Source organism: Culex quinquefasciatus, chromosome 2 (genome assembly GCF_015732765.1).
Source record: "Culex quinquefasciatus strain JHB chromosome 2, VPISU_Cqui_1.0_pri_paternal, whole genome shotgun sequence".
Lineage (NCBI taxonomy): Eukaryota > Metazoa > Arthropoda > Insecta > Diptera > Culicidae > Culex > Culex quinquefasciatus.
Window position 1 is genome coordinate 115,609,395 of NC_051862.1, and position 26,855 is coordinate 115,636,249.

The 26,855-nt window shown below is 39.5% G+C and overlaps 1 protein-coding gene across 1 annotated transcript; it reads right to left on the reverse strand.

The window, feature by feature from the left end:
* Positions 1 to 850: 850 nt before the first annotated feature.
* Positions 851 to 25,963, reverse strand: LOC6041399. The gene is made up of 6 exons (XM_001850610.2): positions 25,565 to 25,963; positions 25,330 to 25,475; positions 18,625 to 18,678; positions 17,982 to 18,567; positions 1,969 to 2,245; positions 851 to 1,902 (listed from the first exon to the last, which is right to left on the reverse strand). The coding sequence occupies exons 2-6, from the start codon at positions 25,400 to 25,402 to the stop codon at positions 1,756 to 1,758; spliced, it is 1,137 nt and encodes a 378-aa protein (XP_001850662.2). The 5' UTR covers positions 25,403 to 25,475; positions 25,565 to 25,963; the 3' UTR covers positions 851 to 1,755.
* Positions 25,964 to 26,855: the final 892 nt, after the last annotated feature.

A 26,855-nucleotide genomic window follows, 5' to 3' on the forward strand; every position in this document is an offset into this window, starting at 1 on the left:
AAAATTTTTTTACACCCGTAAGAAAAAAAATGTTCTAAATTTGTGGATTTCAAGGGTCAATATTTATCTTGAAACCATGATATAAAACGATTAAATAGTTTTTTTAATGATATTTTGAACTTTTGCCGTACTGGAAATTGTTCCGTCAAATCAACGCTGTCGTGCTATCTTGTCGTTTGTCGCTTTTTACGTTGCGAGAAAAATGTTAACCTTGAATGAGCACACCATATAAACAATGACAAACACGTTTTGTTTGGTTGACCATTCTGTGCGTTGTCCCGAAGTTTGGTTGTATTTGGTTGCTGAAATCCCTTTGGCCAGATGTCGCACTTAATTCAATTCAGGGTGAGTCAAGTTAGCACGACCAGATTGAAACTTCTTTAGTATGAAAAGCGTCAGCAATGCACGGAGTTTTTTCGGTTTTTATTGTATATCTAGATATAGAATCTCAGGATTGAAATCAAATTTTGGGGATCTGTGAAAGTCAAAAGGTGAGGCATTGTGAGCTGCACAAAATGGCGTTCTTTACTCAATTTGTCCCAAAATGCACGTGCGACAAGTTAGCACGGCAGCGACGAAATGGAGAGAATCAGGACAACAGTCTGTATATAGGGACATCAGGAGAAATTCAGAGAATTCTCACAATATATTTAAAAAATCATTCGTCCAAATAGAGTGAGAGAAAGTGATGGCTCTCTCGGTGACGTGCTCTTTCGGCATTGATAGGTTCCGCTTTTGGTGGCAAACATTGCAACGTATAGACCTGTAAATAAAAAAAAAACACTATTTTCAAAGTGATTTGTATACAGCTGATCCAGCTTGTGATAAAAAAAAATCAAACCAATCGATATATTTGTACAGGATAGCATTATATGCTACATTCTCCTTTATTTGTTACAAGGATACACAATTTGATCGTATTGTTTTACATTACATTGGTTTCATATGTAGGCATTCGCTAATGGTAATTAATCATAAAATTAGACATTAACTGTACTCTATCCATAGAGGCTATATACCAATTGTTTTCTTATATTAACACCTGACAATGTTCTTCAGACGCAAGTGTTTAAAGCCGCGAGGGTTTCCTTTTTGTCATTCTCGAAAACGGAATGGGAAATTAATGGGTATGATTTGCAGTTTGTGATTTTTACAAATTATTCCGTTCGAGAGTGCTGTAATTGTTTTCAAATATGTTTTTGAACATCTGGCTTATTTAAAAGGCGTAACAGAACTAGCTCCTATATCTCCATATAGTCGAAACAAATTCTGGCATAGATGCATCTCATGATGAGGACAAATATTAAATATAAAATCTCATGTCTTACTTTTTCCTGATGTACAAAGATCAAGTCGGTAACACATTTTCGAACGATTTTTTCCAACTTTGAAAATTGTCTGCGTTTTATTAGGTTTCATACCAACAGAGAACATTTTGTTTTTATTTTTGTGGTTCTGAAACTCTTTCTCTACACACCGCAAATTTCAATTAAAACTGTTCCATGTCTAGGAAAAATGTACAATCAATCGAAAATAATTGACTGCCTTTTTGGAATGATATAAATTGATCAGTTCGTTTTTTTTTCGATTGTTTGCACCTTGTAACATTTCTGATTGAACAACGGTCATGTCTAGAATCTCTGATCTTCATCTTCAACCACAACCAATACACCAAATAGATTTTATTATCGAATAATTCATTCGAATCAAAAGTAGACATTCTTATTAATGAGATTCGGCCCCCTTAAAATTGATCTATTTATTTTGCTTTTTTTGTCTGCCATCATTTGCAGCCTTGCCGTCTGATGATTTGTTGACCTGTGCAGCAGAAGACTGGGTTGCTCCAGGAGTTAGTGCTACATCATCTGCGAATAGTGGATTTTTGACTTCCATTTCTCCAGTCTGAAAGCGTACAAAGAAAATACCAATAATTTCTTATTTATGAATTCAATTTTCAGTTAAGCATACCGGAGCTAATCCAGGACATTCATAGACTGTGTAATCTCCTTCTTCGTTTTCATCTTCACTTTCCGCCTCGGAATGGGGACCATTTTTGTCAACGTTGTTGTGGTTTTCCATTGCAATAATTTGTTGCTTTTGATGTTGGTAGTGGTACATCTGAGCGCTTTGAGCCAATCGATTATCGCCCGATGGGGAAGAATCTTTGTGACCTCCCGCATATGGTCCGGTAACACCATATGCGGGATAGTCCACATCTGCAGCTGCTTTCGCTTTCTTGTGAAGGCTGTTAAAATAAGATTTCCAAAGGGTTATATGCAATGTCTTACTGTTGTTGACTGATAAGTAGGGCGACAAGCAAGCATGTAACATTTGAAAATAAAACTGTTGTCTAAAGCTAGAAATTAAGTCACCTATTAGCATTGAAATTTGTATGGAAATAATACCAAGATTTTTTTTTATTTCATAAACAGATGGCGCTGTTTTTCCCACAAATTCTAAAGAGTGAAATTCTTATAGGAATATCTACATTAGGATGTAACCGATTTTTGAAAAAAAACGTTACTTAATAGTCAGGACCCGGTGCCTGCGATTCCCGTTACAGTTTATATGGAATTCCAATAAGAATGTATCAGAAAAATCAGGCATCGGGTCCTGACTGTTAATCCACTTAGGTGGTTGGCGCCTTCCTCACATTTAAAGGGTGCCATCCAAAATGCAAAAATTGCGTAAATAACACTTAAGTGCTTATAACTTTTGATACGATTGTCAGATCTTCAATGTTTTGGACGCGTTAGAAAGTTCTTTTGAATACCCATCCTACGATAGGTCGCATGATAGATCCGGACAACGTTTTCATCAAAATATCTGAGATCCGGCCTTCAAAAAGCGTATAAATAACACTTAAGTCCTTATAACTTCTGATAGATTTGTCAGATCTTCTATCTCTTGGACGCGTTGGAAAGGTCTTTAAATTCCTTTCTTAAAATGTATAGCATGACGGGTTTTCTTACAAAAAAACCCTTTTACCAGGGGCGCCGACTAGTCCAAAATGTTGGGGGGGCACGGTTGTTTTCCGAAATCAATAGGTAAGAGTGGCGATTAGATGTTTATGTTTCTTGTATATCACGAATTAAAAAAAAAAATATTACGATGTGATACGGATTTTTTTCATCCGGAATCCATTTTTTAAGAAATATATAATTTATTAAAACGTGATTGAGAATGTTAATTGGAGGGAATTTTTCATATGTTTGGAAGGCGAATTCATTCTCATTGTCATATTCGTAGTTATTTTCTAGAAGTAACAGTCAATAATAAAAATAATCAGATATTTAGAAATTCAACAATACAAATATTCTAAAAATAAAAACAAAAGTTAAATGCAAAAATTTAGAACTTCAGAAATTTGAGAATACAAATACACATTTAAAAAATATCCATTTTTCAAATCTGCAATTTAGAAAAAAACAGATACACCAAATTCAATATTCCAAAATTAAAAAAATACAGAGAAACCTCTCTTTATTTTTGAAAGCTTCAAAGGCGTTTTTTAGATCTGAACCTTCAACCTACAAATTGCTTTTAAAAGATTGCAAAAATGTTGCGTCGTTCCAGAGAAATTTACAAATTAAAAAAACGTAACGCATCGCATAAAAAGAGAAAAAAATAAAGAAAAAAAATCTAGGGTTACAAAAACTCATGACTTGAAAATGTTAAGAAATCAAAAGCAGAAATTTAAACAATCAGAAATTTAGAAATAACAATAAAATTCAATGTTTAAAAAAAATCGAAAATTTCAAAAGAAGAGAATTTATGAATTAAAAAATTTAAGAATTTAAGAATTTAAGAATTTAAGAATTTAAGAATTTAAGAATTTAAGAATTTAAGAATTTAAGAATTTAAGAATTTAAGAATTTAAGAATTTAAGAATTTAAGAATTTAAGAATTTAAGAATTTAAGAATTTAAGAATTTAAGAATTTAAGAATTTAAGAATTTAAGAATTTAAGAATTTAAGAATTTAAGAATTTAAGAATTTAAGAATTTAAGAATTTAAGAATTTAAGGATTTAATAATTTAAGAATATAAAGATTTAAGAATTTAGGGATTTAAGAATTTAAGAATTTAATATTCCATTTTTAAGTATTATTTTCTACTCCCTGATTTTTTGATATATTTTTTGAGGATGCAGTTAAAATTTCTATAGCCTTTTTATTTTTAAATCGATCATGAATTGCAGAAAGCAATACACTTGTGTTTTATGATTATAATGTGGAATTGTCTCAGATTATGTTTTAATTTGTCAGCTTCTCAGTAAATCGGTGTTCTAGTTTCCAAAAATTTACTTTTGAAACAATTGTATTTTTCAGCTAAAATTGGTATAGAACGGTTAACAAATGTATTTGAAATCTTTTCAAATCCTTTCTAAAATTACTAAAAAAATATTGAATTCCTCAGCATTTTTGTAAATGTAAAGCAGTCATCAAATGACCATTTTGAAAAGTGTTTCAGTTTATATTCGCTAAATCCTGATCTACAATGGCAAATCGCAGAATGTTGCGTTTGAAAACTTGGTGATTGTAGATAAGGTGCTATGGAAAAAGTACATTGGTTTTGTTTTTGAAACAACATGCACAGATACAAATCTTATGAGCAAATCCGTAAAATTTATGTTGACGACATCTCTCAAATCATATACCGATGCCTCCCCAAGCAACACACTTTGTCAGATAAACGTATTTCCTAACTGGTTGTATAACCGAACGGCCTCGTTACCACAACTTGTTCTACAACTCCTGTGCATTGGAAAAAGCGCACTTTTTTCTGTTGTATAACTTGCCAGAATAAGATCCAAGTTATCAGAGTAAGTTGTACAAATGTATCTGACAACACTGTGCTAGCTAACAAGGGATTCAACGAAAAAAGGGGGCGTGGTTAACGGCTGTGCTGTCAAATCAAAGCGCACAGTGAAAAGGAAAGATAGATTTAAAACAGTTGTCTAACCGTTACCCAACTTGCATGTAAACAAACATTTCTTGTTAGAATTACAATCAACGACGAAGCCAATATGAATAGTATCTCTGACTATTTTGGTACGCTTGTTTCTGCTCAATTTATTTTAAAAAAAAGAAATTGTATGAAAAAAAAATAAAATAATATTTTCGCGCTCTCTAACAGTGATTCTTGTGAAACCCTCTTCATGGCGAACTTTTAGATTTTCATTTTTTTTGATGAACTTCGTCTTTCCCAAGATTCGATCCGATGACTTCGACGACTTGTTGTTATCTCCAGGCAGGTCCAGGCGCGCTTCCACATCTCTCCACGAGGCTTCATAGTAAACAAGCTGGCCTAAACGTCAATAAGAAGGCTGCTATCAGCTTTGTTATACTGCAGTGAGCTATACAACTTAACTCCAGAAAAGGCTGTCATTGGAAATAAAGTTATATGAGTTTGTTTCAAGTCAGTTTTTATAACTCCATTATGTAACTTTGTTATAACAAACCGTTTCAACTGTCATTACGATTACCGTACCACAGAGTAACATTGAATATTGGTGTGATTTTAATTTTTTGTTTTCTCTATCATGAATTCCGTAAGCTGATATTTTTTGTAGCTTTTACCGGCGATATTTTTATAAATAATCGGTCAACAATTAAAATTATTGCAATCTTCGATAAATAAACATTATTGAAACTCTAAATACCTCACGTACAAATTTACACCACCTAACAACACGCAATGTTAAGTTGAATATGTTTGTTAAATATCAGTTATATAACCTATTCTCCGATAACATTTGTGTAACAAAGCGAGAAAACCTAAGGTTATTTATAGAATGGTTGGCCACGCCCATTTTTCAGAAGATGCCGTCACATGACAATGTTAGATAAGCAGTGAATCAAACAGTGCAATATTATTCTTATTCAACAAACTGTTTTCGAGGAAAACAATGCAGATGAGGGAACATCATCATGGCATATCAGGATTTTGACGTTTAATTACAGCTCATAAAAAGCGTTTTCGACTGAAATCAAGTGATAAATACCTCAAACGGAAGTAAGCAAGCAAGTTTCTATCGAAGGTGTTCCAAAATAAGTTGTTTAAACAGTGTAAATCAACAAATTGGATGGAACCCTCCAAATAGGTGAGAATTTTTCCTATGTTGTGTTTTGTTGGAAAAGAGTGAAGTTGACTGTGTTTTAACACTTTTGTGGCACAAAACACGATAGTTACATAAGTCAGTTATACAAACAGTGAAACAAACTGTTATTTAAGTTATGTTCAGATTTTTTCTCGTATGTTTATCAAAAACAATTGTCTAACTATTATTCAACAGTCGACAAGTTATGAGTGCTACTTGGGTCTGTGCTCTTGTACTAGATAACTGATTTTCCTAGAGAGCACAGTGGTATAGATAAAACGTTGTCGATTTAGAAAAAATGCATCTAAATCCAGAAAATTGTAAACGATTTTGTTCGAAAAATTTCAGCGATTTCGAAAACAACAAATGTTTTTGAGCTATTTTACGGATTCGCTTACAAGAATTCTATCCGTGTGTACAAACAATGTTCCATTTAAGTTTAAGATACTATTTTCAATTATTTCTGTGTTTTTTTACATTTGAAATAAAAATATTTTTCTTCCAAAACTTCTGGGGGGGCACAATGTATGCGCTGCCCCCTCAGCCAAATTTTAGGGGGGGCAAAAAGTACCGTGCCCCCCCAGAGTCGGCGCCCCTGCTTTTTACAATCTTCCGGACTTTTGTTTAAATCGTTTTTTTAGCATAACTTTTGAAGTACTAATTTTTAATTAAATAATTTTTAATAGCGACTTATGGGACCCCAAGACGGATCGAATGACGCCAAAACGGACAAAATCGGTTCAGCCAATGTCGAGATAATCGAGTGACAATTTTTTGATCAACATCCCACCACACACACAGACATTTGCTCAGAATTTGATTCTGAGTCGATAGGTATACATGGAGGTCTAATTGAGAAGTTAATTTTTCGAGTGATTTTATAGCCTTTCCTCAGTAACGTGAGGAAGGCAAACATGACAAACTTTGAAGGTCTGTACCGAACTCCAGGATGCTCATAAATTCAATGTTATATATACAAAAAGATGCAAAAGGATCTGGTCTACACTAGGGACCCTAAATAGGGAGACTGGTCGAAGTGAATTTGACGTACCCAAACAGACACGAGTTTGACGTATCCAAACGAGCATTTGCCTTTACGCCCAGCAAAACTTGGCAGCAGGCTTGCCACAAATACATATTTTTTTGGCACATACCAAACACTCAATCGAGTATAACTTTAAAGAATAATATTCTTACCAAAAACTGAACATGCCAAAAGATGCTAACAATGTTTATCTTTTTGGCCAATTTAAGCGGTATACCGTAAACTGGGGTCAATCGGGACACATGGGGCGAATTGGGACAGCAGTTTTAACCATGTTGGAGCACAACATTTTGATTTTTCTGGTTGGTTTCGGTTAGAACAGACTCAGGCCAACAAAATGTGTACATCCATTTCTAAATTTTAAAGCTTTAAGTGCTCTAAAAACTGCTGTCCCTATTCAGACTGTAGTCCCAATTCACCCCATATTACGGTACGCACTTCGGAAGGAACCGGTCAAGAAAAAAATCAAATGGGCAGCAGCGGCAGCGCAAGCAAGTCAGAGAGGGTGAAGAAAAGCCCCAAGAAATCACTCCCTCTCCTTTGTTCTGCTGATCGTAAAGCTGTTTCTTGACCCCTTTCTTTTCCGATCTGCATACTAGCCTTTAACAAAAACTGCTCAAATTTATTTTAACTGTAAAAAAAAATTCGTTTGTGTTTCGGGCCTGTGCTGAAAAATCTGTTTTTGTGGCAAGCCTGCTTGGCAGTGTTGGCAAGCTCAAAACATACGTAGGGGCTCTAGCCTACCAATGTCCGTATATTTAACAGGTCCGGCTGAAAACGCCTCGGTAAAGTATTAGTGAGCAAAAAATGGATTACCTTGCTAGCCTACACACCAGTGATGTTGATAATAAACGCTTCAGTGGCCAAAGTGCCCCAAAAATTGACATTTATGAAAACATCTTTTTTTACTGGTCAAATCCCATTTAAAATTCAAATGCAAAGCGCCAGCTCCTGTTACGTTGTAACATAAAAATCTTTTGGTTATTTTGAGCAAGAACATCTTGTGGGGACGTGGTGTCGGAGACCGATTAAAGACGCGATTTAGTGTTCAATTCAGTTCTTTTAATAGACAACGATTCCACGCGTTGCGAATGGCGCTAATGTCTTAAATACTTTCTCTTGCCGTCTCCCTTTCTCTCTTCTTGACATTTGTATTAGGGTGGTTCGCAGACGGATGGAGTCGTAGGGTGGTGCTGGGAGCAAGACCCATAGGCGCCCCCCAGTTACATCAAAAACCGGACACGGTGGCCGGATTGTGTAACTACCGTGCGGTCGTCCTCACTGGAATGATCTCCTACGTTGCTGTCGTACGTGTATGCCGGTTTAATTCGATAGATTGAGATTCTCTGTTGTTTCCCAGCGATCGAGAGTTTGAGGCGACCGGATTTCAGAAAATGCTTCGTGTAGCTGCTTGGCGCAAAGAGCCTGGCCGTACACCGGGTCTGCAGCAGAGCACTTGAGATCTTCTCGGTAGGCAATTCGTAGCCCAAGTAGCACGAAGGGTAGATGATCGCACCTGTTATGCGCGCCTCGACTCATCAACGATGCCTTCAGCGTTCCACCATACCGTTGGAATGAGGGTGGTATGCAGTTGTCCGGATGTGATGGGAACCCAAAATGTACGAAAGCTCTCGAAACAAATCGGACTCAAACTGTCGACCTTGGTCCAACGTAATCGTCTCCGGTGTTTCAAAGCGTGAGATCCATTCCGAGGTTAGGGCTTTAGCGACAGTCGGTGCAGTCATATCTGGTAGTCAATTACGGTCAGCAGGTAACGGTTTCCGTTCGATGGTGGAAGTGGGCCGACCAGATCAATGTGTATGTTCCGAAACCTGGACTTCGGTAGATCAAAGGTGTCCAATGGAGAAACTGTGTGACGGTTTACCTTCGACCGCTGGCAGTCCACACAAGCTCGAACAAAACTGGTGACATATTTGGCCATGGACGGCCAGACGAATTTTTCGCTGACAAGTCTCCGGGTTGCTCTAGCGCCTAGATGAACCAGTCCGTGCAGTTGGTGCAGAATGCTGTTGCGGTGGTTGGCTGGAATGAAGGGACGAATACGATTTTTCACTGACACGTCGCAGTAGACAGGTCGCAATGTGTTGTTCATGTGGACAGGTTAAGTTTTCAGACTGGACGACGTGCGCAGCTTCTGCAGCTCCGGATCTCCGACCTGATCGTTGGCAATTGCGTTCAGATCGATTGCCGAAACCGCCTCGATTCGTGAAAGGGCATCGTGTTGTTCATTCCACTGATGTGTTGAATGTCTGTAGTGAATTGCGAGATGTAGCGCAGATATCTGTCCTTATGTGGCAGCCTACTTGAAGAGTTCGAGCCCATTAGCGGTTTATGGTCCGTGAAAATGGTGAATTCACGACCTTCCAAGAAGAACCGGAAGTATTTGACAGCAAGCTTCATGGCGGTTAGCTCTCTGCCAAATGTTGAGTAATTCCTCTGCGAGTCCGAGAACTTCTCGGAATAAAATCCCAGGAGCCGCAAGTTCCTCCAGAGAGTTGTTGCAGCACGGCCCCCGCTGACGTGTTCGAAGCATCAAACATTAGTGAAATTTCACGATTTCGCGAACAGCGTGAAATCTGCGAAATTCGGCTTTTTCCGCGAAATCCCGTGAAATTTTATGTTTGTGTGTAAATGTAACGATTTTTCTCAAAATAAATTATCAAACCCAAAAAGGAATGAAAATAATTTCAGGAACAACTGTAGAGTTAAGCGAGTGAATACCCTGGTTTAATAACTAATATAGGGTTAGTGATTTTTGACGAATATCACGCCGTGTACGAAGTGATATTCGTGAAATTTATTAATTTCCTCAAATATTTTTTTATTAAAAACTCTATAAATACTTTACACAAAAAGACTATTTAATTAAATTAGTTTGCAATTAAAAACTTAAATATATATGTATGTCAAGTTGATATGAACCATTTGAAGAATTATTTGAAAGAAATAAAAAGAATCAAGCTTTGTTTTGTTCCAAATAAAATGAAGAGTATTTTTTAACCACATTTTTAAAACATACAGTCATCCCACATATTCGGAACACCCACAAATTCGGAACACTTTTGTGATAATTTGTCAATAGCATGCCAAAACTAGCTTTTCTATCGACCTCACTATTTTTAGAACCTTCATTTGGACATTATCTTGTTATTTCACTAGTAAAAGTAGTACTTTTTGAACAAAAAACTTCATTCCAAGACTATTTTGTCCAGAGCAGCAAAACACTGCCTCCAAATGGCCTGTTTCATAATAGACGTATCCAGTTTGAAATGGCCGCTAGGTGGCCAATGGTGTTAAAAATGACAGCTTCCATGTATTTGAATATGGGAGCTCAGGAAAACTTAACTTTTAAGCAATAAAATGATTATTTATGATAAAAGTATTGATTGATTAGGTGCACAAAATGTGTCTAGAATATTATTAAAATAAAAACTGTTCGAAAAATTTGCAATTGAGATAAGTACACCATTTGATTCAGCAGGAATTTTGGGCACCAAAAATATATAGTTTTCATATGTTAAGTGTTTTATTTTAGAAGAAAATTAACAAAAAGTATGAAAATCGAGACATTTAGTATGGGAGCTGTCAAATCTCTCACCATCAAAAAGCAGCGTGGAGCTTTCGCTGGATTTGTCTATTGTGGGATGTTGTTGTGCCTCCCACAATTGTGGAACACCTGAATTTAACTGATTTTTTCACAAAAAAAGTTATCAAACCATGTATAAAACATCACTAAGCTTGAGTTTCATTGGTTTCAGTGTGTGAAGTTATTATTTGGTAATAAATATGTACTCTTGGAGAGATCCAAGGTTTGTTTACATTCGTAAGAAAAAAGTGTTCCGAATTTGTGGATTTCAAGGGTCAAAGTAATTCTTCAAAAACTTCATATAAAAGTTAAAATTTGCAGATGTTCGATACAGCATTCAAAAGATCGCAAGAAAAGCTTTCAAATGAAGGTAAAAGCAAATCATTAGGTTCAATTCTCGATTTGCTATGATTTTTTGAACATTGGCCGATCTGGAAACCGTTCCAAATATGTGGGATGACTGTATCATGTGTTTTTGGGCCTGTTTAATTTTAACGATATTCGTTTATTTGAGTGAATGATTCCCGTGAAAGTTAAAAAAAATACTTTTTTTGCCTTCCTCACTTTACTGAGGAAAGGCTATAAAATCACTCGAAAAATGAAAAATGTCTGTATGTAGACATGTGTACCAAATCAATGTCACTGGAATATTTTATCACAGGCTCAACCGATTTTGGCCGGAATGGTTAATCCGTCTTAACCTCCCCTAAGTTGTTATTTAAATTCATGCAGTTTTATCATGTATTCAAAAAGTTATGTTAAATAACTGTTTCATATTAAATTAAAATTATGGTAAAAGGGTAATTCTCCGCCAACTCTCACAGCAGTTGCCCCGATCCCTCTTCGATTTGCGTGAAACTTTGTCGTAAGGGGTAACTTTTGTCCCTGATCACGAATCCGAGGTCCGTTATTTGATATCTCGTGACGGAGGGGCGGTACGACCCCTTCCATTATTGAACATGCGATAGAAGAGGTGTTTTTCAAACATTTGCAGCCTGAAACGGTGATGAGATAGAAATTTGGTGTCAAAGGGACTTTTATGTAAAATTAGACGCCCGATTTGATGGCGTACTGAGAATTCCGAAAAAACGTATTTTTCATCGAAAAAAACAGTAAAAAAGTTTTAAAAACTCTCCCATATTCCGTTACTCGACTTTAAAAAAATTTTGGAACATGTCATTTTAAGGGAAATTTAATAAACTTTTCGAATCTACATTGACCCAGAAGGGTCATTTTTTCATTTAGAACAAAATTTTTCATTTTTAAATTTCGTGTTTTTCTAACTTTGCAGGGTTATTTTTTAGAGTGTAACAATGTTCTACAAAGTTGTAAAACAGACAATTACAAAAATTTTGATATGTAGACATAAGGGGTTTGCTTGTAAACATCACGAGTTATCACGATTTTACGAAAAAAAAAGTTTTGGAAAAGTTGGTCGTCATCGATCATGGCCGTTCATGGTCACCCGCGACAGACACGGACGACGAACAAAGAGAAACGTAAAGATTCATTGTTATTCGAGCATTCGTTGGAAAAGGTTGTCTTATTCAACATGACTCGTCGCGTCCCGGCGCAAAACGCCGGCAATATACCTGCGGCTCAAGCAGGCAAAAAAGTGGGGATTTCCAAATGGAAGGTTGAGGCCACAACTGATGGCCAAAAACCGTGGATTTCCAAAAGGAAGGTGCTTTTGGAAGTGACATCGAACAGCAAAAAGACGAAAAAGAGAGAACTCTTCGTCGCACGAGGAGCAGCTGTTGAAGATCAACAAGTTTGCTGGACTGCCTGACGAGGACCAGGTAGCGGAAGCAAAGGAGAATTAAGTGAAACAGCGAAGAGAGAAACTGCCTCCTTTTTATGTGAGGCAATCAGCAGCAACGATCGACTTTCGAGCAGGGCTAAAGTCTGGGAAAGTCCAAGGCAACATTCGTCTGTGTCAGGACGGATTTAAGGTGCTGGTGCAATCCAGGCAGCACTATCAACTGGTCAAGGATTACTTGACCGAAAACGAGGCGAAGTACTTTACCCATGATGGCGTCAAAATCGTCGTCAGAGGTCTGTACGACATGCCAGTGGAGGAATTAGCTGCCGAGTTAAAAAATTTGACACTGGATGTGTTGGCCGTGCACAAAATGAGCCGACGCAACAAAGACATCAAGTACCGTGACCAGCTCTACCTGCTGCATTTGGCTAAGGGATCGACGACACTTCCTGAGCTGAAGGCAATTCAAGCGGTTTTCAACATTATCGTGTCGTGGGAGCGATACCGACCAGTGCACCGTGACGTCACACAATGCTTCAACTGCCTGGGCTTCGGGCACGGAGGTAAGAACTGCCACCTAAAGCGTCGTTGCGCCAAATGTGGTACCGATGCGCACATCACATCCCAGTGCATCCAAGATTCGCTGGTGAAGTGCCTCAACTGCAACGGTGAGCATTCGTCAACCGACCGAAAGTGCCCCAAGAGAGCTGAGTTCGTGAAAATTCGGCAGCAAGCATCGACGAAGAATCAGCCTCAGCGTCCGTGTCCGTAGCTTCGTGGGCTCCAGAACAGTTTGCACACCGCTTCGGCTCGGCTTCTTGGACTTTGCACTCGTCTTGTGGGGACCCCCACAGTTGTTGCACCTCCCCTTGAGGTGGCAGTTTCTGGTCCCATTGCCCAGCTGCAAACAGTTCCTGCACTTTGTCACGTTCGGCCGCTTGTTCCGGTAGGCCTCTGCAACGTTAGTAGTTATTTTGTATGCTTTTTGGATAAATTTAGTCAAAGATTTTAGTAAAATAAGATTATCATCAATCCCACTGTGAGAAACAAAACAAAAATGCTGGAAAACCACCTCTCTCGACTAGAGATCCTAAATAGGGAGACTGGTCGAAGTGAATTTGACGTACCCAAACAGACACGAGTTTGACGTATCCAAACCAGGAAGGTGCTGTGTCCTATCCCTCGCCTAGACCAGACCAAAATCCATGATAAAACTGACAGACCAAATCTGTCAGACCAAGACTGTCAGACCAAAGAGCAAAAAGTAAACAATCTTGGTCTTCGACTTAGGTGCACACAAATCAAGAAAAACGAAACTATTGGCACTACGCCCCCCGGGGCATGGCCTTCCTCTAACGTGGGATTTCTGCTCCAGCGCCTCTGACGAGACAGGAGAAACCGGGACCGACGTTTTACTTCACCATCCGATAGAAGCTCAGTGGATAAGGCGGGAATCGAACCCGCGTCTCATAGCATCATCGGGATCGGCAGCCGAAGCCGCTACCCCTGCGCCACGAGACCCAAATCAAGAAAAGAAAATTTGAAAAAGAATTTTATTTTTCCATTTCAATGACTGGGTTTGGACTGCAAAGTTGAATGTACGTCAGAAAATGATTAAACAGTGCGGCGTCCTGTACACCGACAATTAAATAAGCAGTTAAAAGCCTTATTCTTCCATTTCAATTTTAGATCGCGTTTTCGGTTTACACCTGAAAAATCTTGAAATTATTTATACGGATTTGTGATTCCTCTCTTTCCATCAATCCCTTGATCCAAACGAGCATATACCTTTACGCCCAGCAAAACTTATCAGTGTTGCCAAGCTCAAAACATACGTTGCCAGATCGATTTAGCCAGCTTAGACCAGTCTCCCTATTTAGGGTCTCTACTCTCGACTACTCGCACGCCTGTCAACGACGACTCGGTAGAAATGTCAAGCGAAGAGAGAAGGAAGACACCAGGGATGCCAGGTACACAGATTTGTCGGTGTTTCACAGACACAGACCCCCCCCCCCCCGCTCATCAATTTTTTTAAAGAGAATTGTTGATGGTCGAGGTTAGGTCAAAGTATGTTCACAGACATGCGCCGACTTTTTTCACGCAGTAGTCCAGACTTATCAAATTCTGACCTGGCATCCCTGGAAGAAACGTCAAAATCGTTCCACGTGGAAGTTGCGTCGTCACGGGCTCGGCCAGTTGGCCGCCAAGAAGAGGAAAGTGCGCGTCGTTGCCGCGGCTGGTGCTCGTCTGCACCACGGGCCGGAACGGTTCCTTGGCCGTTGAAGCGGCCACCGTCGAAACCCTCGCCAGCCGATCTCCGCGGTTGATTGGAGTGCCGGAACGGCACCGCAGAAGGAGAGCTTATATTCGCCGGACGGAACTTGCGACGGACGCAAGCGGCCAACAAGTTTAAGAAAACGCCCCCGGATCAACATTGGGGTAAGAAACCGGCCAATCTTCGTTTATCCCCCCCCCCCAGGGCGTTGTTTTGGATTGCTGGAATGCTGCGTACTGCCCCATAAGAGCCACCCGGTCGACAGGAGCTCGATATTCGGCACTACGTGCGTCGGGGAGGTCGACGAGGAGCGTATCTTGGTGGATCGACACCCGAGGAGCTCGACCCGGTAGAGAACGCGACCGACGTCAAGCCTGACATCGGGCGCACGCAACCTGACACGTCGAGCGGATCGTCAGGAAAGTGTATGCGAGATCTGGCTCAGTGCTGACAAACCCAGTGCGAAGGTGGTGGCTGACTCGAACCCGATGTGTCGGGCCGTGGCGAGATTCGTCGGACAAGGTGCGGTGCAGTTTTGGGACGACTGGAGCAGAAGATCATGGGCCCGAAGAAAACGAAGAAAAACAGTGAGTAGAGTGACTCAGAAGAAAAGAAGAGTAGGAGATGAATAGGGCTAAGAAATAGCAGGAAAGAGTAAAATAAATGGGAAACAAACATGAAACATGATCCCTGGGCTTTCCTTTCCTCAGAGCAGCTGGTGATGCTCTACATTATTCAACACCTCCCACCGGATGATAGTGCTTGCCACAACTTTCACTGCAGAAAGCTTTTTCAGATTGGTGTATTCTTTGGGGAAAACCACAATGTACGGAGTTTCGTCCACGGTGGACTTTTCCTTCCGCTTTTGACATGCACCTCCAGCGCGTCCAGCTTGAGATCCCTCTTCAGCAGGTCCGGTTTCAGTCCGGTTTCAGTTCATCAGGTAAACCACGAAGAACTACCCGATGATTTCGTTCGCTCCGCCGTTCGTGGGTGTTGTAGAATTCCACTTTCTTCTTCTTGAGGAGCTCTTGTAACTTGTCAAAATCTTTGACAGAGAAGCAGGTCACCTTGGTTCCAAATCGGGTTAGTTTGTAAATCGGGTTGAAACCAAATTTACAACTTTCCACTATTGCCACGAGCTTGTAAAAATCCGTGGTACTCTTCATCAGCAAAGATGGTTGCTTTTGTTAACCTGCCGACTGGCCGGGTGGTGAAACCGCCGGGGCGTCTCCTCCTCTTGCTGGGCAGGCATTGTTGTTGTTTTCGTTTTCCGCTAGCGGGCTGAACTTGTTGTTAATGGGCACATTCTGCTCCACTTTTCCTTCTCCGACGACAGCTTCGGTGATCTCAGGGGTCTTCTTCCGCTTCCGATTTCCGGGGATGAGTTGGAAATCATCCGTCTCGGAGGTCTCTTCCACCTCCGTCCGTCAAACAACTCGAGGCATGATGCCTTTAGCGCGCACGTCATACACGTCTACTCTCTCGGAGCTGTCAGAGCCAAGTGTCATCGTCACCCTCTACGTTGGCTCAAACCATCCCATCCAGATTTTTAAGCATTGAGGACATTACAAATAATAACGGCTTTACGTACCGTAAACCGGGGTGACTTTGATGGGATTTCAATTTGTTTTTAGAATATTTTCCAACAGGTAAGGTTTTTCTCAAGATTATTATTTTTAAAACATGTACTGGGGTAGGCCACACAAAAACCATGCACTATTTTGGAAAAAAGTTTTTCAATAGTGTTTAGAAAAATAGTTACGTTAAAAATTCTTGGGTTTAATTCCGGGGTGACTTTGATAGTCATAGTTTTTCTTGTTAAAATCATATTTAAGATGTTCAAACTTTATTTGTACGTTAAATGTACCATCACTAAAGTAGCTGATATAGTTTGTAAGAAAAAAATCAATGTTTATATTAAGTTAACTAAGTTTATAAGCTTTTAAAAAATACATATAAATTTTAGGTAAAATTGTTAAAAAGTCGGAATTTTGCCTGAAATTTGTTAAAAATAGTTTTGTTTATAAAATTATCGATTTATATTGCATTTTAAACTGAATTCGAAGCACGAATCACAAGTTTTCACATTTTACATGAAATTTGTTCAACTGAATTTGCCTATAAATTTGGAGATTTTTTTTAATTGGGTTTCAAAAACACATATTATTTATTATTTACAAACTTATTAAACCTTCTCCTAGTGAAAAATTGTCCAAAGAATCCGAAAATGCATTCCGTTTTCCGATTAAAAATCAAGTTCATTGAGAAAATCATGACACTTTGAGAAGTTTAAAATAATTACTTTCATCCACATTTTCTTAACTATAGTTAACTAACTTTATAAACTTTTCAAAAATTTATGAAAAGTTCTTCATGAGGTACTTTGAACACTTCTCTACCACGGTCAGTATGTTTTTGAACCATTCCTTACGTATTTTAATTGTACTCTTCATTTTGCGGAAAAATCGCAAACCTATCAAAGTCACCCCGGCTTTCAAAGTCACCCCGTTTTACGGTACGCCACAAATGTCAAAATCGCGATTCTGAGTGAAAGTACATGTTGTGTTGAACGCCAGGATAAACGTCACTGAAAAAACATTTTGTCGCTCTGGCACTGAATCGAAACGAGCGATTTCCACTCTCGCCACACTTTTTCTCGCCGCATTTTCTGTCAAACTAAATAGTATCAGTATCTTAGCAAAACTAATAGGCGTCGCTGATGCTATAAATAGCCGAGGTAAGCGAGATTGCCTCTCTCCCAGTCGGCCTGGGTTCGATCCCAGATGGTCCCGGAGGCATTTTTCGAGACGAGATTTGTCTGATCACGCCTTCCCTCGGACGGGCCCCGGTCTAACCTAAAAAAGGTTAGGTCCTTAGCTCAGTCCAGGTGTAGGAGTCGTCTCCCTAGGTCCTGCCCCGGTTGGAGTCGCTGGTAGGCAGTTGGACTAACAATCCAAAGGTCGTCAGTTCGAATCCCGGGGTGGATGGAAGCTAAGGTGTAAAAAGAGGTTTGCAATTGCCTCAACAATCAAGCCTTCGAACACCTCTAGTTTCGAGTAGGAATCTTGCCATCGAGAACGCCAAGGCAATGCTGTAGAGCGAATAATTTGATTTTTTTTTTATGCTATAAATGTGGCGATTTGGGAATGATAAAAAAGCATTATTTGTTTCAGGAAAGAGTTACTCACGTGTACCATCCAATACCAACAGAAATCAAACCAACTGTGACGGCTGCACTTATGCCACCAATTAGTGCAACGATGTACATGGATAATGCAGCATCCATTTCCACTGGTCTCTGAATGACCCCATTGACACGTTGGGGCATCAAATTGTCTTCTATTATAGGTTCTTTATACTTTAATCTATTGTCCAATTGTTTCTGCTTATGGTGATAAATTGGAAGCTTGGGTTTGATGTCCTGCGGAGATGGTGGCAGGTTTGGATTGGTTTTGTGAGCAGGTTCCGAGTCATAGTCTTTTCCAGAGCTATCAATGGTTTTATCTACGACGTCAAGGTCATTGTCTGAAACATTATCGTAGAACCGAGGATCACTTGGGTTCACAGCGAATTCTATTGGTTTGTCTAAATCTGCATTATTTTTCAACGGTAATTGATAGGTAAAAGCAGGTCGTGATGTTTCCTCTTGTTCAGTCCTCTGAAGAATGTTTCGATTAAGCTGAAAACGTTGAAGATGCTCCAAAAACCGGCGCCGAGCTTGCTCCTCTATGAGATCGTTAAGAGTTTTTAAAAACTCAGGTGTTTCGCGAGCATCTGGAATTATAAATTTACATTTGAGACACCTGAAACAACGTTAAAAAATTCATTCACCATTCGAAACCCAGGAAGAGTGCCCACCCTGGTTTGGTTTTGTTCGTCGGAGACCTGAAATATATTTTTTTAATTTGAATTAATATTTTAAATACAAAAACACGTGATTATAATTATTATATTTGTAACGGACCTCAGTTTATGGCCATTGCCCGCTACTTATTTGGTTTAAGTGAACTCAGTGTAAAATTTTGTATTAAGAGGCAGTATTTGTAGATTCTGCTCGGTTTGTTCTAGAGGTCGTATCGAGTTGCTCCGATTTGGATGAAACTTTCAGCGTTTGTTTGTCTATGCATGAGATGAACTCATGCCAAATATGAGCCCTCTACGACAAAGGGAAGTGGGGTAAAACGAGCATTGAAGTTTGAGGTCCAAAACACATGAAAATTCTTAAAATTGCTCGCATTTCCGTAAAACTTCATCAATTCCAACTCTCTTAGATGCATTCGAAAGGTCTTTTGAAGCCCTTCAAAATGTGCTATAGACATCCAGGATTGGTTTGACTTTTTCTCATAGCTTTTGCAAATTACTGTTAAAAATTGATTTTTTTTAAACCTTAATAACTTTTGGCAACAGCCTCCAACACCCATACTCCTATAGGTCAAAAGTTAGGAAATTTCATGGACTATAAGCCTACGGTATTAACTTTTTGGCCAATCGCAGTTTTTCTCATAGTTTTTCGATTTTTCTAGAACAAACATTTTACAACGTTAGTTTTTGCTCTGTAGGCCTCCATAGCGGCACTTTTTGGTCTCAATTTTGACATATTCGGAATCCTCAGAAAATTTTACATTAGATTGAGGTGTTGGAATTTGGACTTGGATTGGAAAAAATGCCATTTAGAATTAATTAAAATATTATTTAGAATTTTGTCGGATTAGGGGTAAAACAAGTTTTCGCCTACTTGATACAGCATTTGACGTATTGATCATAGGGTAAAAAAGATCTATTTCTTTTTTCAAAAATGTTTTATTTAATTATTTTTTAAATCAAAATTACAACTCCAATACTTCTAACTTACGTGTAATTGACCGAGGATTCCGAATATGACAAAATTGAGACCAAAAAGTGCCGTCTTCTTGGCCTACAGGGCAAAAACTAACGTTGTAAAATGTTTGTTCTAGAAAAATCGAAAAACTATGAGAAAAACTGCGATTGGCCAAAAAGTTTATACAGTAGGCTTATAGTCCATGAAATTTCCTAACTTTTGACCTATGGGAGTATGGGTGTTGGAGGCTGTTGCAAAAAGATATTAAGGTTTTAAAAAAATCAATTTTTAACAGTAATTTGCAAAAGCTATGAGAAAAAGTCAAACCAATCCTGGATGTCTATAGCACATTTTGAAGGGCTTCAAAAGACCTTTCGAATGCATCTAAGAGAGTTGGAATTGATGAAGTTTTACGGAAATGCGAGCAATTTTAAGATTTTTCATGTGTTTTGGACCTCAAACTTCAATGCCCGTTTTACCCCACTTCCCTTTGTCGTAGAGGGCTCATATTTGGCATGAGTTCATCTCATGCATAGACAAACAAACGCTGAAAGTTTCATCCAAATCGGAGCACCTCGATACGACCTGTTTCGAATCGGTGAAAAACTCGCTCTTAAGACTTTGAAAATAAGAATAAACGGTTTAAGACTTAGTGAAGTGAAGTGTAGTGTCTTGGAGAACCGATAGAAAATATCACAAATCCCACTCAACCATAGTCCGCCGACGTTACGCAGCTACAATCTTTCAATAAAAAAGGCAAAACTTCAAATGAAAAATTATCTTATATCTCCAAACCCAACTCCTCTAATCAGTTGGAACTACAACTTCAACTTGTTGGTCCAGATGCCAAAAAGAATCATATTTCTGCGATTAAAACATCGTTCCAACTTTCTATTGCGCGTATATAAAACAATTACGCGACATGAAGCGAGAATAAAAAAGTTAGAACGATATTTACAAAAAAAAATTCTTAGCTCCGTACACATTGTTATCCGAGCATTCGTTGGTGAAGGTTGTCTGAATCAACATGACTCGTCGCGTCCCGGCGCAAAACGCCGGCAATATTGCCCTACCTGCGGCTCAAGCAGGCAAAAAAGTGGGAATTTCCAAAAGGAAGGTTGAGGCCTCAACTGATGGCCAAAAACCGGGGATTTCCAAAAGGAAGGTGCTTTTGGAAGTGACATCGAACAGCAAAAAGACGAAAAAGAGCGACGGTACTGTACCGATGGATGAGGAGGAGGAGAACTCTTCATCGCACGAGGAGCAGCTTTTGAAGAACAACAAGTTTGCTGGACTGCCTGACGAGGACCAGGTAGCGGAAGCAAAGGAGAATGAAGTGAAACAGCGAAAGGAGAAACTGCCTCCTTTTTATGTGCGGCAATCAGCAGCAACGATCGACTTTCGAGCGGGGCTGGTTGAACTCATCAAGTCTGGGAAAGTCCTAGGCAACATTCGTCTGTGTCAGGACGGATTTAAGGTGCTGGTGCAATCCAGGCAGCACTATCAACTGGTCAAGGATTACTTGACCGAAAACGAGGCGGAGTACTTTACCCATGATGTCGCCATGGATAAGCCGTACAAAATCGTCGTCAGAGGTCTGTACGACATGCCAGTGGAGGAATTAGCTGCCGAGCTAAAAGTTTTGAAACTGGATGTGTTGGCCGTGCACAAAATGAGCCGACGCAACAAAGACATCAAGTACCGTGACCAGCTCTACCTGCTGCATTTGGCTAAGGGATCGACGACGCTTCCTGAGCTGAAGGCAATTCGAGCGGTTTTCAACATTATCGTGTCGTGGGAGCGATACCGACCAGTGCATCGTGACGTCACACAATGCTTCAACTGCCTGGGTTTCGGGCACGGAGGTAAGAACTGCCACCTGAAGCGTCGTTGCGCCAAATGTGGTACCGATGCGCACATCACATCCCAGTGCATCCAAGATTCGCTGGTGAAGTGCCTCAACTGCAACGGTGAGCACTCGTCAACCGACCGAAAGTGCCCCAAGAGAGCTGAGTTCGTGAAAATTCGGCAGCAAGCATCGACGAAGAATCAGCCTCAGCGTCGTAGAACTCCTCCAGCCCTGGTGGAGAAAATTTTCCACCTCTTCAACCGCGACGCCAGGTCCCAAACTTGGCACCGTTGCCGTTGGATCCCAGGAAGAGAGCTGAGATGAATCATCCACGGCCGGGTTCCAGCCAGGAGCCGAGACCGCCACCACCGGGCTTCAGCCAGGAGCCAAGACCAACCCAAGAACCAGCAGTTGAGGAAAATGGTAATGATCTTTACACCTCAACCGAACTCCTCAATATTTTCAAACAGATGTCCGCTGCACTGCGTGGATGCAAAACCAAGACCCAGCAGATTGAAGTGCTGACCTCGTTCGTCATCCAGTATGGATCGTAGGTCCCTCAAGCTGCTGAATTGGAACGCTTGCTCCATTAGGAGGAAGAATTTAGAGCTGGTGGATTTTCTTCGCGAGAAGGAGATCGACGTAGCTGCCATCACGGAAACTCATCTGAAGCCCGGTGAAAAAGTTTATCTGCAAAACTACAAGATCGCGACGCAGCTCGATAGGACCACCTCTGGAGGAGGAGGTGTGCTTGTCGCTGTTCATCGTGATCTCAAGCCACGCCGGCTGCCACACTTCAAGCTGGACATCATCGAGGCCGTTGGAGTGGAAATTCCCACTTCGGTTGGCCCAGTACTCTTCATTGCTGCATACTGTCCACGTCAGGTGAATGCCAGAGATGGTTCAGCAGCAAAACTGAAGAGCGATATCCAGAAGCTGACACGGCGGAGCGCAAAGTACATCATCGCTGGTGACCTCAACGCGAAGCATGAAGTTTGGGGCAACAGCAGGAGGAATCGGAACGGAGTGATTCTGCACAACGATCTGCAAAACGGATACTACAACGTTGTGAGTCCGGATCGTCCAACGAGGGTGGCTCGGTCTGGGAATCACTCAATCATCGACTTCTTCATTACCAATATGGCTGAGAACGTGGCTCATCCTGAGGTGTTTGAAGAGTTGAGTTCTGATCACTATCCGGTGGTTGTGGAGGTTGGAGCTTCCGTTACTCCGCAGCGGCAACCAACCCGGAAAGATTACCACAACGTTGACTGGCAGCAGTTTCAGCAAGTGGTCGACAGCAACATCGACTATGATCAACACCCGGAAACTTCTGCCGATATTGATCGTTCGCTGGAGGTGATCCAGCAGGCTATCAACCAAGCAGAGGCTGCCAACGTTCGGGAGGTTCCTGTTAATTTTAAGGTAACTGATATTGACGTAGATACTAAACACTTGATTAGACTTAGGAATGTTTATAGGAGACAATATCAACGGACTGGGGACTATGACAAAAGATTTCAGTGAACAATTTGAACAAAATCATACAAGACCGACTTGACAATATCAGAAATCAAGAATTTTCAAAACATGTAAGCCAGCTTGGGAATTATTCAAAACCATTTTGGAAACTTTCAAAAGTTCTTAAAAACAAACCAAAGCCTATTCCTCCTCTTATTGTTGAGGATTCTCCTTTGATTACATCCGAGGAAAAGGCAAATGCACTTGGGCTTCATTTTGTTAGTTCACATAATCTTGGCGCTTCCATGACCAGCCGTAAAGAAACATCAGTTGCCAATAGTATTTCAACAATCAATGACTCTACCTTTGAATTTCCTGCAGATTCCCATGTTTCTGGTGAGGAAGTCAAAGTTGCAGTTAAACAAATGAAAAATATGAAAGCTCCAGGCTTTGATAACATTTTAATCTAGTGTTGAAAAAACAGAGTGATCAGTTCTTTCAACATCTAGCCAATATTTTCAATAAATGTTTGCAACTTGGTTACTTCCCCACCAATTGGAAGCTGGGCAAAGTCATACCAATTTTGAAGCCTCAAAAGATCCAACATCGCCAACAAGTTATCGTCCCATTAGTCTTTTGAGTAGTCTGTCCAAACTCTTTGAGAAGGTCATCTATTCAAGGCTTTTGGATTTTACCAACGATAATAATATAATTTTGAACGAGCAGTTTGGCTTCCGAAAGGGACATAATACTGCTCATCAGCTTACGAGAGTAACTAAAATCATCAAGCAGAACAAGCTTGAGTCTAAATCAACTGCTATGGCTTTGTTGGATGTTGAGAAGGCTTTTGACAATGTTTGGCATGATGGTTTGATACATAAACTGTATTTATACGGTTTTCCAATGTATCTTATCAAAATTATCCAGCACTATCTTTCGGAGAGATCGTTCAAGGTTTTTCTGAATGGGATTGCTTCTGGATTATTCAACATTGATGCTGGGGTTCCTCAAGGAAGTATTCTTGGCCCACTTCTGTACAATATTTTTACATCTGATTTGCCTACTCTTCCTGGTAATGGTGTGTTGTCACTTTTGCTGATGACACTGCCGTTATTTATAAGGGTAAAATAACCAGATATTTAGTTGGCCGTCTTCAGAAGGGTCTTGACGTTCTTTCCGAATACTTTGGCGACTGGAAAATTCGCATAAATGCAGCCAAAACTCAAACCATCATTTTTCCACTTTCCAAATCGGCCAGATTTGTCCCAAAGGATGATGTTTTGATTAAAATGAATGATGTTTCGATACCCTGGTCAAAGGAAGTTGTCTATTTAGGTCTCATACTTGACTCGAAACTTTTGTTTCGGCAGCATGTAGATAAAATATTGAACAAGTGCAGCATTCTCATCAGGTGTTTGTATCCTTTAATTAACAGAAAATCAAAGCTATCTTTGAAAAATAAGCTAGCAGTTTACAAACAAATAATTTACCCCGTTATTGAGTATGCAGTACCTGTTTGGGAGTGTTGCGCTAGAACTCATAAATTGAAGCTCCAGCGTGTCCAAAACAAGGTACTCAAAATGGTTTTGAATGTTCCTGGCTGGACAAGATCAAGTGAGGTTCATGAATTAGCAGAAGTTAAAATGTTGGATCAGAAGATTCAAGAAAAATGTTTGAAATTCAGGGAAAAATGTGCAATTTCTGAATACCCCTTGATTCAAGGATTCAAGGATTGTAAGTTTAAGTTAGTTTTAGGTTAGGTTATGTTTTCTTAACATTTTTTTTTTCCTCATTGTACCTAGTGTTACAAAAATGTTAAATCATATACTTTTAAAGTTATAAAAATGAACAGTGTTTAAATCACGATAAGCAAACTAAAGCTGAAGAGCCACAGCTGACCACTTATTATGTAAACCAAATGTAATTATTATAAGAAAGATTCAATAAAGTATATTTAATTCAAAAAAAAAAATTAGCTCCGTACAAATCTCTGGACTTCTGGATTCGTCTCGATTGGTTGAGTTAAGGCCGAGAACTAGGAACCCTACCGAGAACCGTTCAACTACTTTGGGGGGAGGGGGAAAAGCGGGCGTTCGTGTGAGTAAAACATGTGTTGGCCGCTCTTGCGTTGAAAATCTAAAATAAACTAAAAAGATAAAACAACAAGCATAACTTAAATTCTATTTGACTCATGAACAGCATTCTTTTTTTTCGGTAAAACTAGCTAAGACAAGATAGATAAAACAAAATAACTGTTGTGCCATATGTTCCAATGTTAAGTTTGCGTGTTAAAAAATGCTATCTGCCAAAAATAAACTGGGAAAACCTAAGCAGCCTTTTCTATGTATCTAATTTGATACAATGATTTTCAATATGGAGTCCACCATTTTCTAAAAAAATTACTCACCAGGAAAGTGCTCCGCGTTCGCTGACGATATGACGATAACTATGCCGTAGAGAATCCACCTAAGTTGGCCCATATTTGCAACTTTAAACTGTGTCTGGCAACAATTAAACAAGCTTTAATGGGGTTTTAGCGCACTTCATATGACCCTACACCGTTTATTGGTAAAAGTAGAGGAATGATGCACAAGGCAGCTGTTTTTATTTTCTGGTGAAAAAAATCAATAATGCATTCCTACCCAGCACTGCGACGTATTTTTCACATTAACTCAGTGGATTGTCTCACACACTTTTTTTCAGGACAACCATATGTTGAACATTTACTTATAGTCAAAACAACACTTATCAGGTTTGCATCAAGTTTCAATGATAAGAAAACTTTTTCAGTATGTGAGTCAAAGGAGGCTGCTTGAGCAAAACTTTTAGCAGTCACAAAGCAACTCAGCAATATGGCAATTGTCCGACTTTAATGTAACTTTTAAAAAACAATTAATCATTAGTATTAAATGCCATGTTCTCTTAAACCATGCTTCTAGCTTTATGTTGAACTTACTTTCTTCACTCTGAAATATTTTACGTGAACTTGGTGCACGAACAGCTAATGAATGAATGGAAAATGCTTCCTACAGTATCATTCATGAAAATTTTCTTGCGACGGCGCATTCGACCCTTTGAACGCACAGTGGTTCTATAAGTACAAAATCAGTTTTTGAAATTGTTATTTCAAGTTTATACTACTAACATTACATATGATGAGATTTCCATTCGACTCGTCGACATGTATCCGGGTTGACAGTTATGTGTTTTTGAATTTTTGTTATAACATTTACCAGAATATCGTTTTTTTTTCTCTTCCTCACTGAAGAAAGGCTATAAAATCACTCGAAAATTGAACTTCTTAAATACACTTCCTAAGATATACCTTCGATTATACAAATCGACTCAGAATCACCTATACAATTTTAGTAAGATTTTTTTAATTTTTCTTGCTCTGTTTAGTGTTATTGAAATAATTGTTCCAAAATGAATTATGATGCAACACACAGCTGGAAGGAACTCCAAAACTCTTTTATGAACTGCAAAAGAACTGATTGTATCTTGATTATTCACCAATAAAACCGAATTGAAAATTGACTTAGAATCATTTTCTGAGCAAATGTCTGTGAGGATGTGTGTAGACATGATTTTGTTTCCACACGATTATCTCAGAACTGGCTGAATCGATTTTGGCCGGGTTAGCCTTATTCGGTACATTTTGGGATCCTTTGAGACCCTATTAAAAATTTTGTAGTTTAGTGAAGTATTTCAAAAGATATGCTATGAAAAAGATCCTGAATCTAAATTCAGGATATAAAAAGTGCAGTCCGAGGGGGATGACACTCCCGAGATGAGCTCGCGATTCAACTGCGATGACCCTCGATGAAAGCGATCTGCCACGATTGCCAAGAATGAGCGCGATTTGGCACGATTTCATCGCGATGTGAGCGCGATGTAGAAAAATCGCGCGATGTCAGCTGTCCACTGCTCGAA

Bases quoted from the DNA above. Each gene is read 5' to 3' on its own strand.
- LOC6041399 (XM_001850610.2), bottom strand. From the start codon at position 25,402: ATGGGCCAACTTAGGTGGATTCTCTACGGCATAGTTATCGTCATATCG. The intron at 18,679-25,329 runs GTGAGTAATTTT...AATATATTTCAG, and splicing joins GAACGCGGAGCACTTTCCTG to GTCTCCGACGAACAAAACCA. The intron at 2,246-17,981 runs GTGAGTAACTCT...TTATTTTAACAG, and splicing joins GTTGGTATTGGATGGTACAC to CCTTCACAAGAAAGCGAAAG.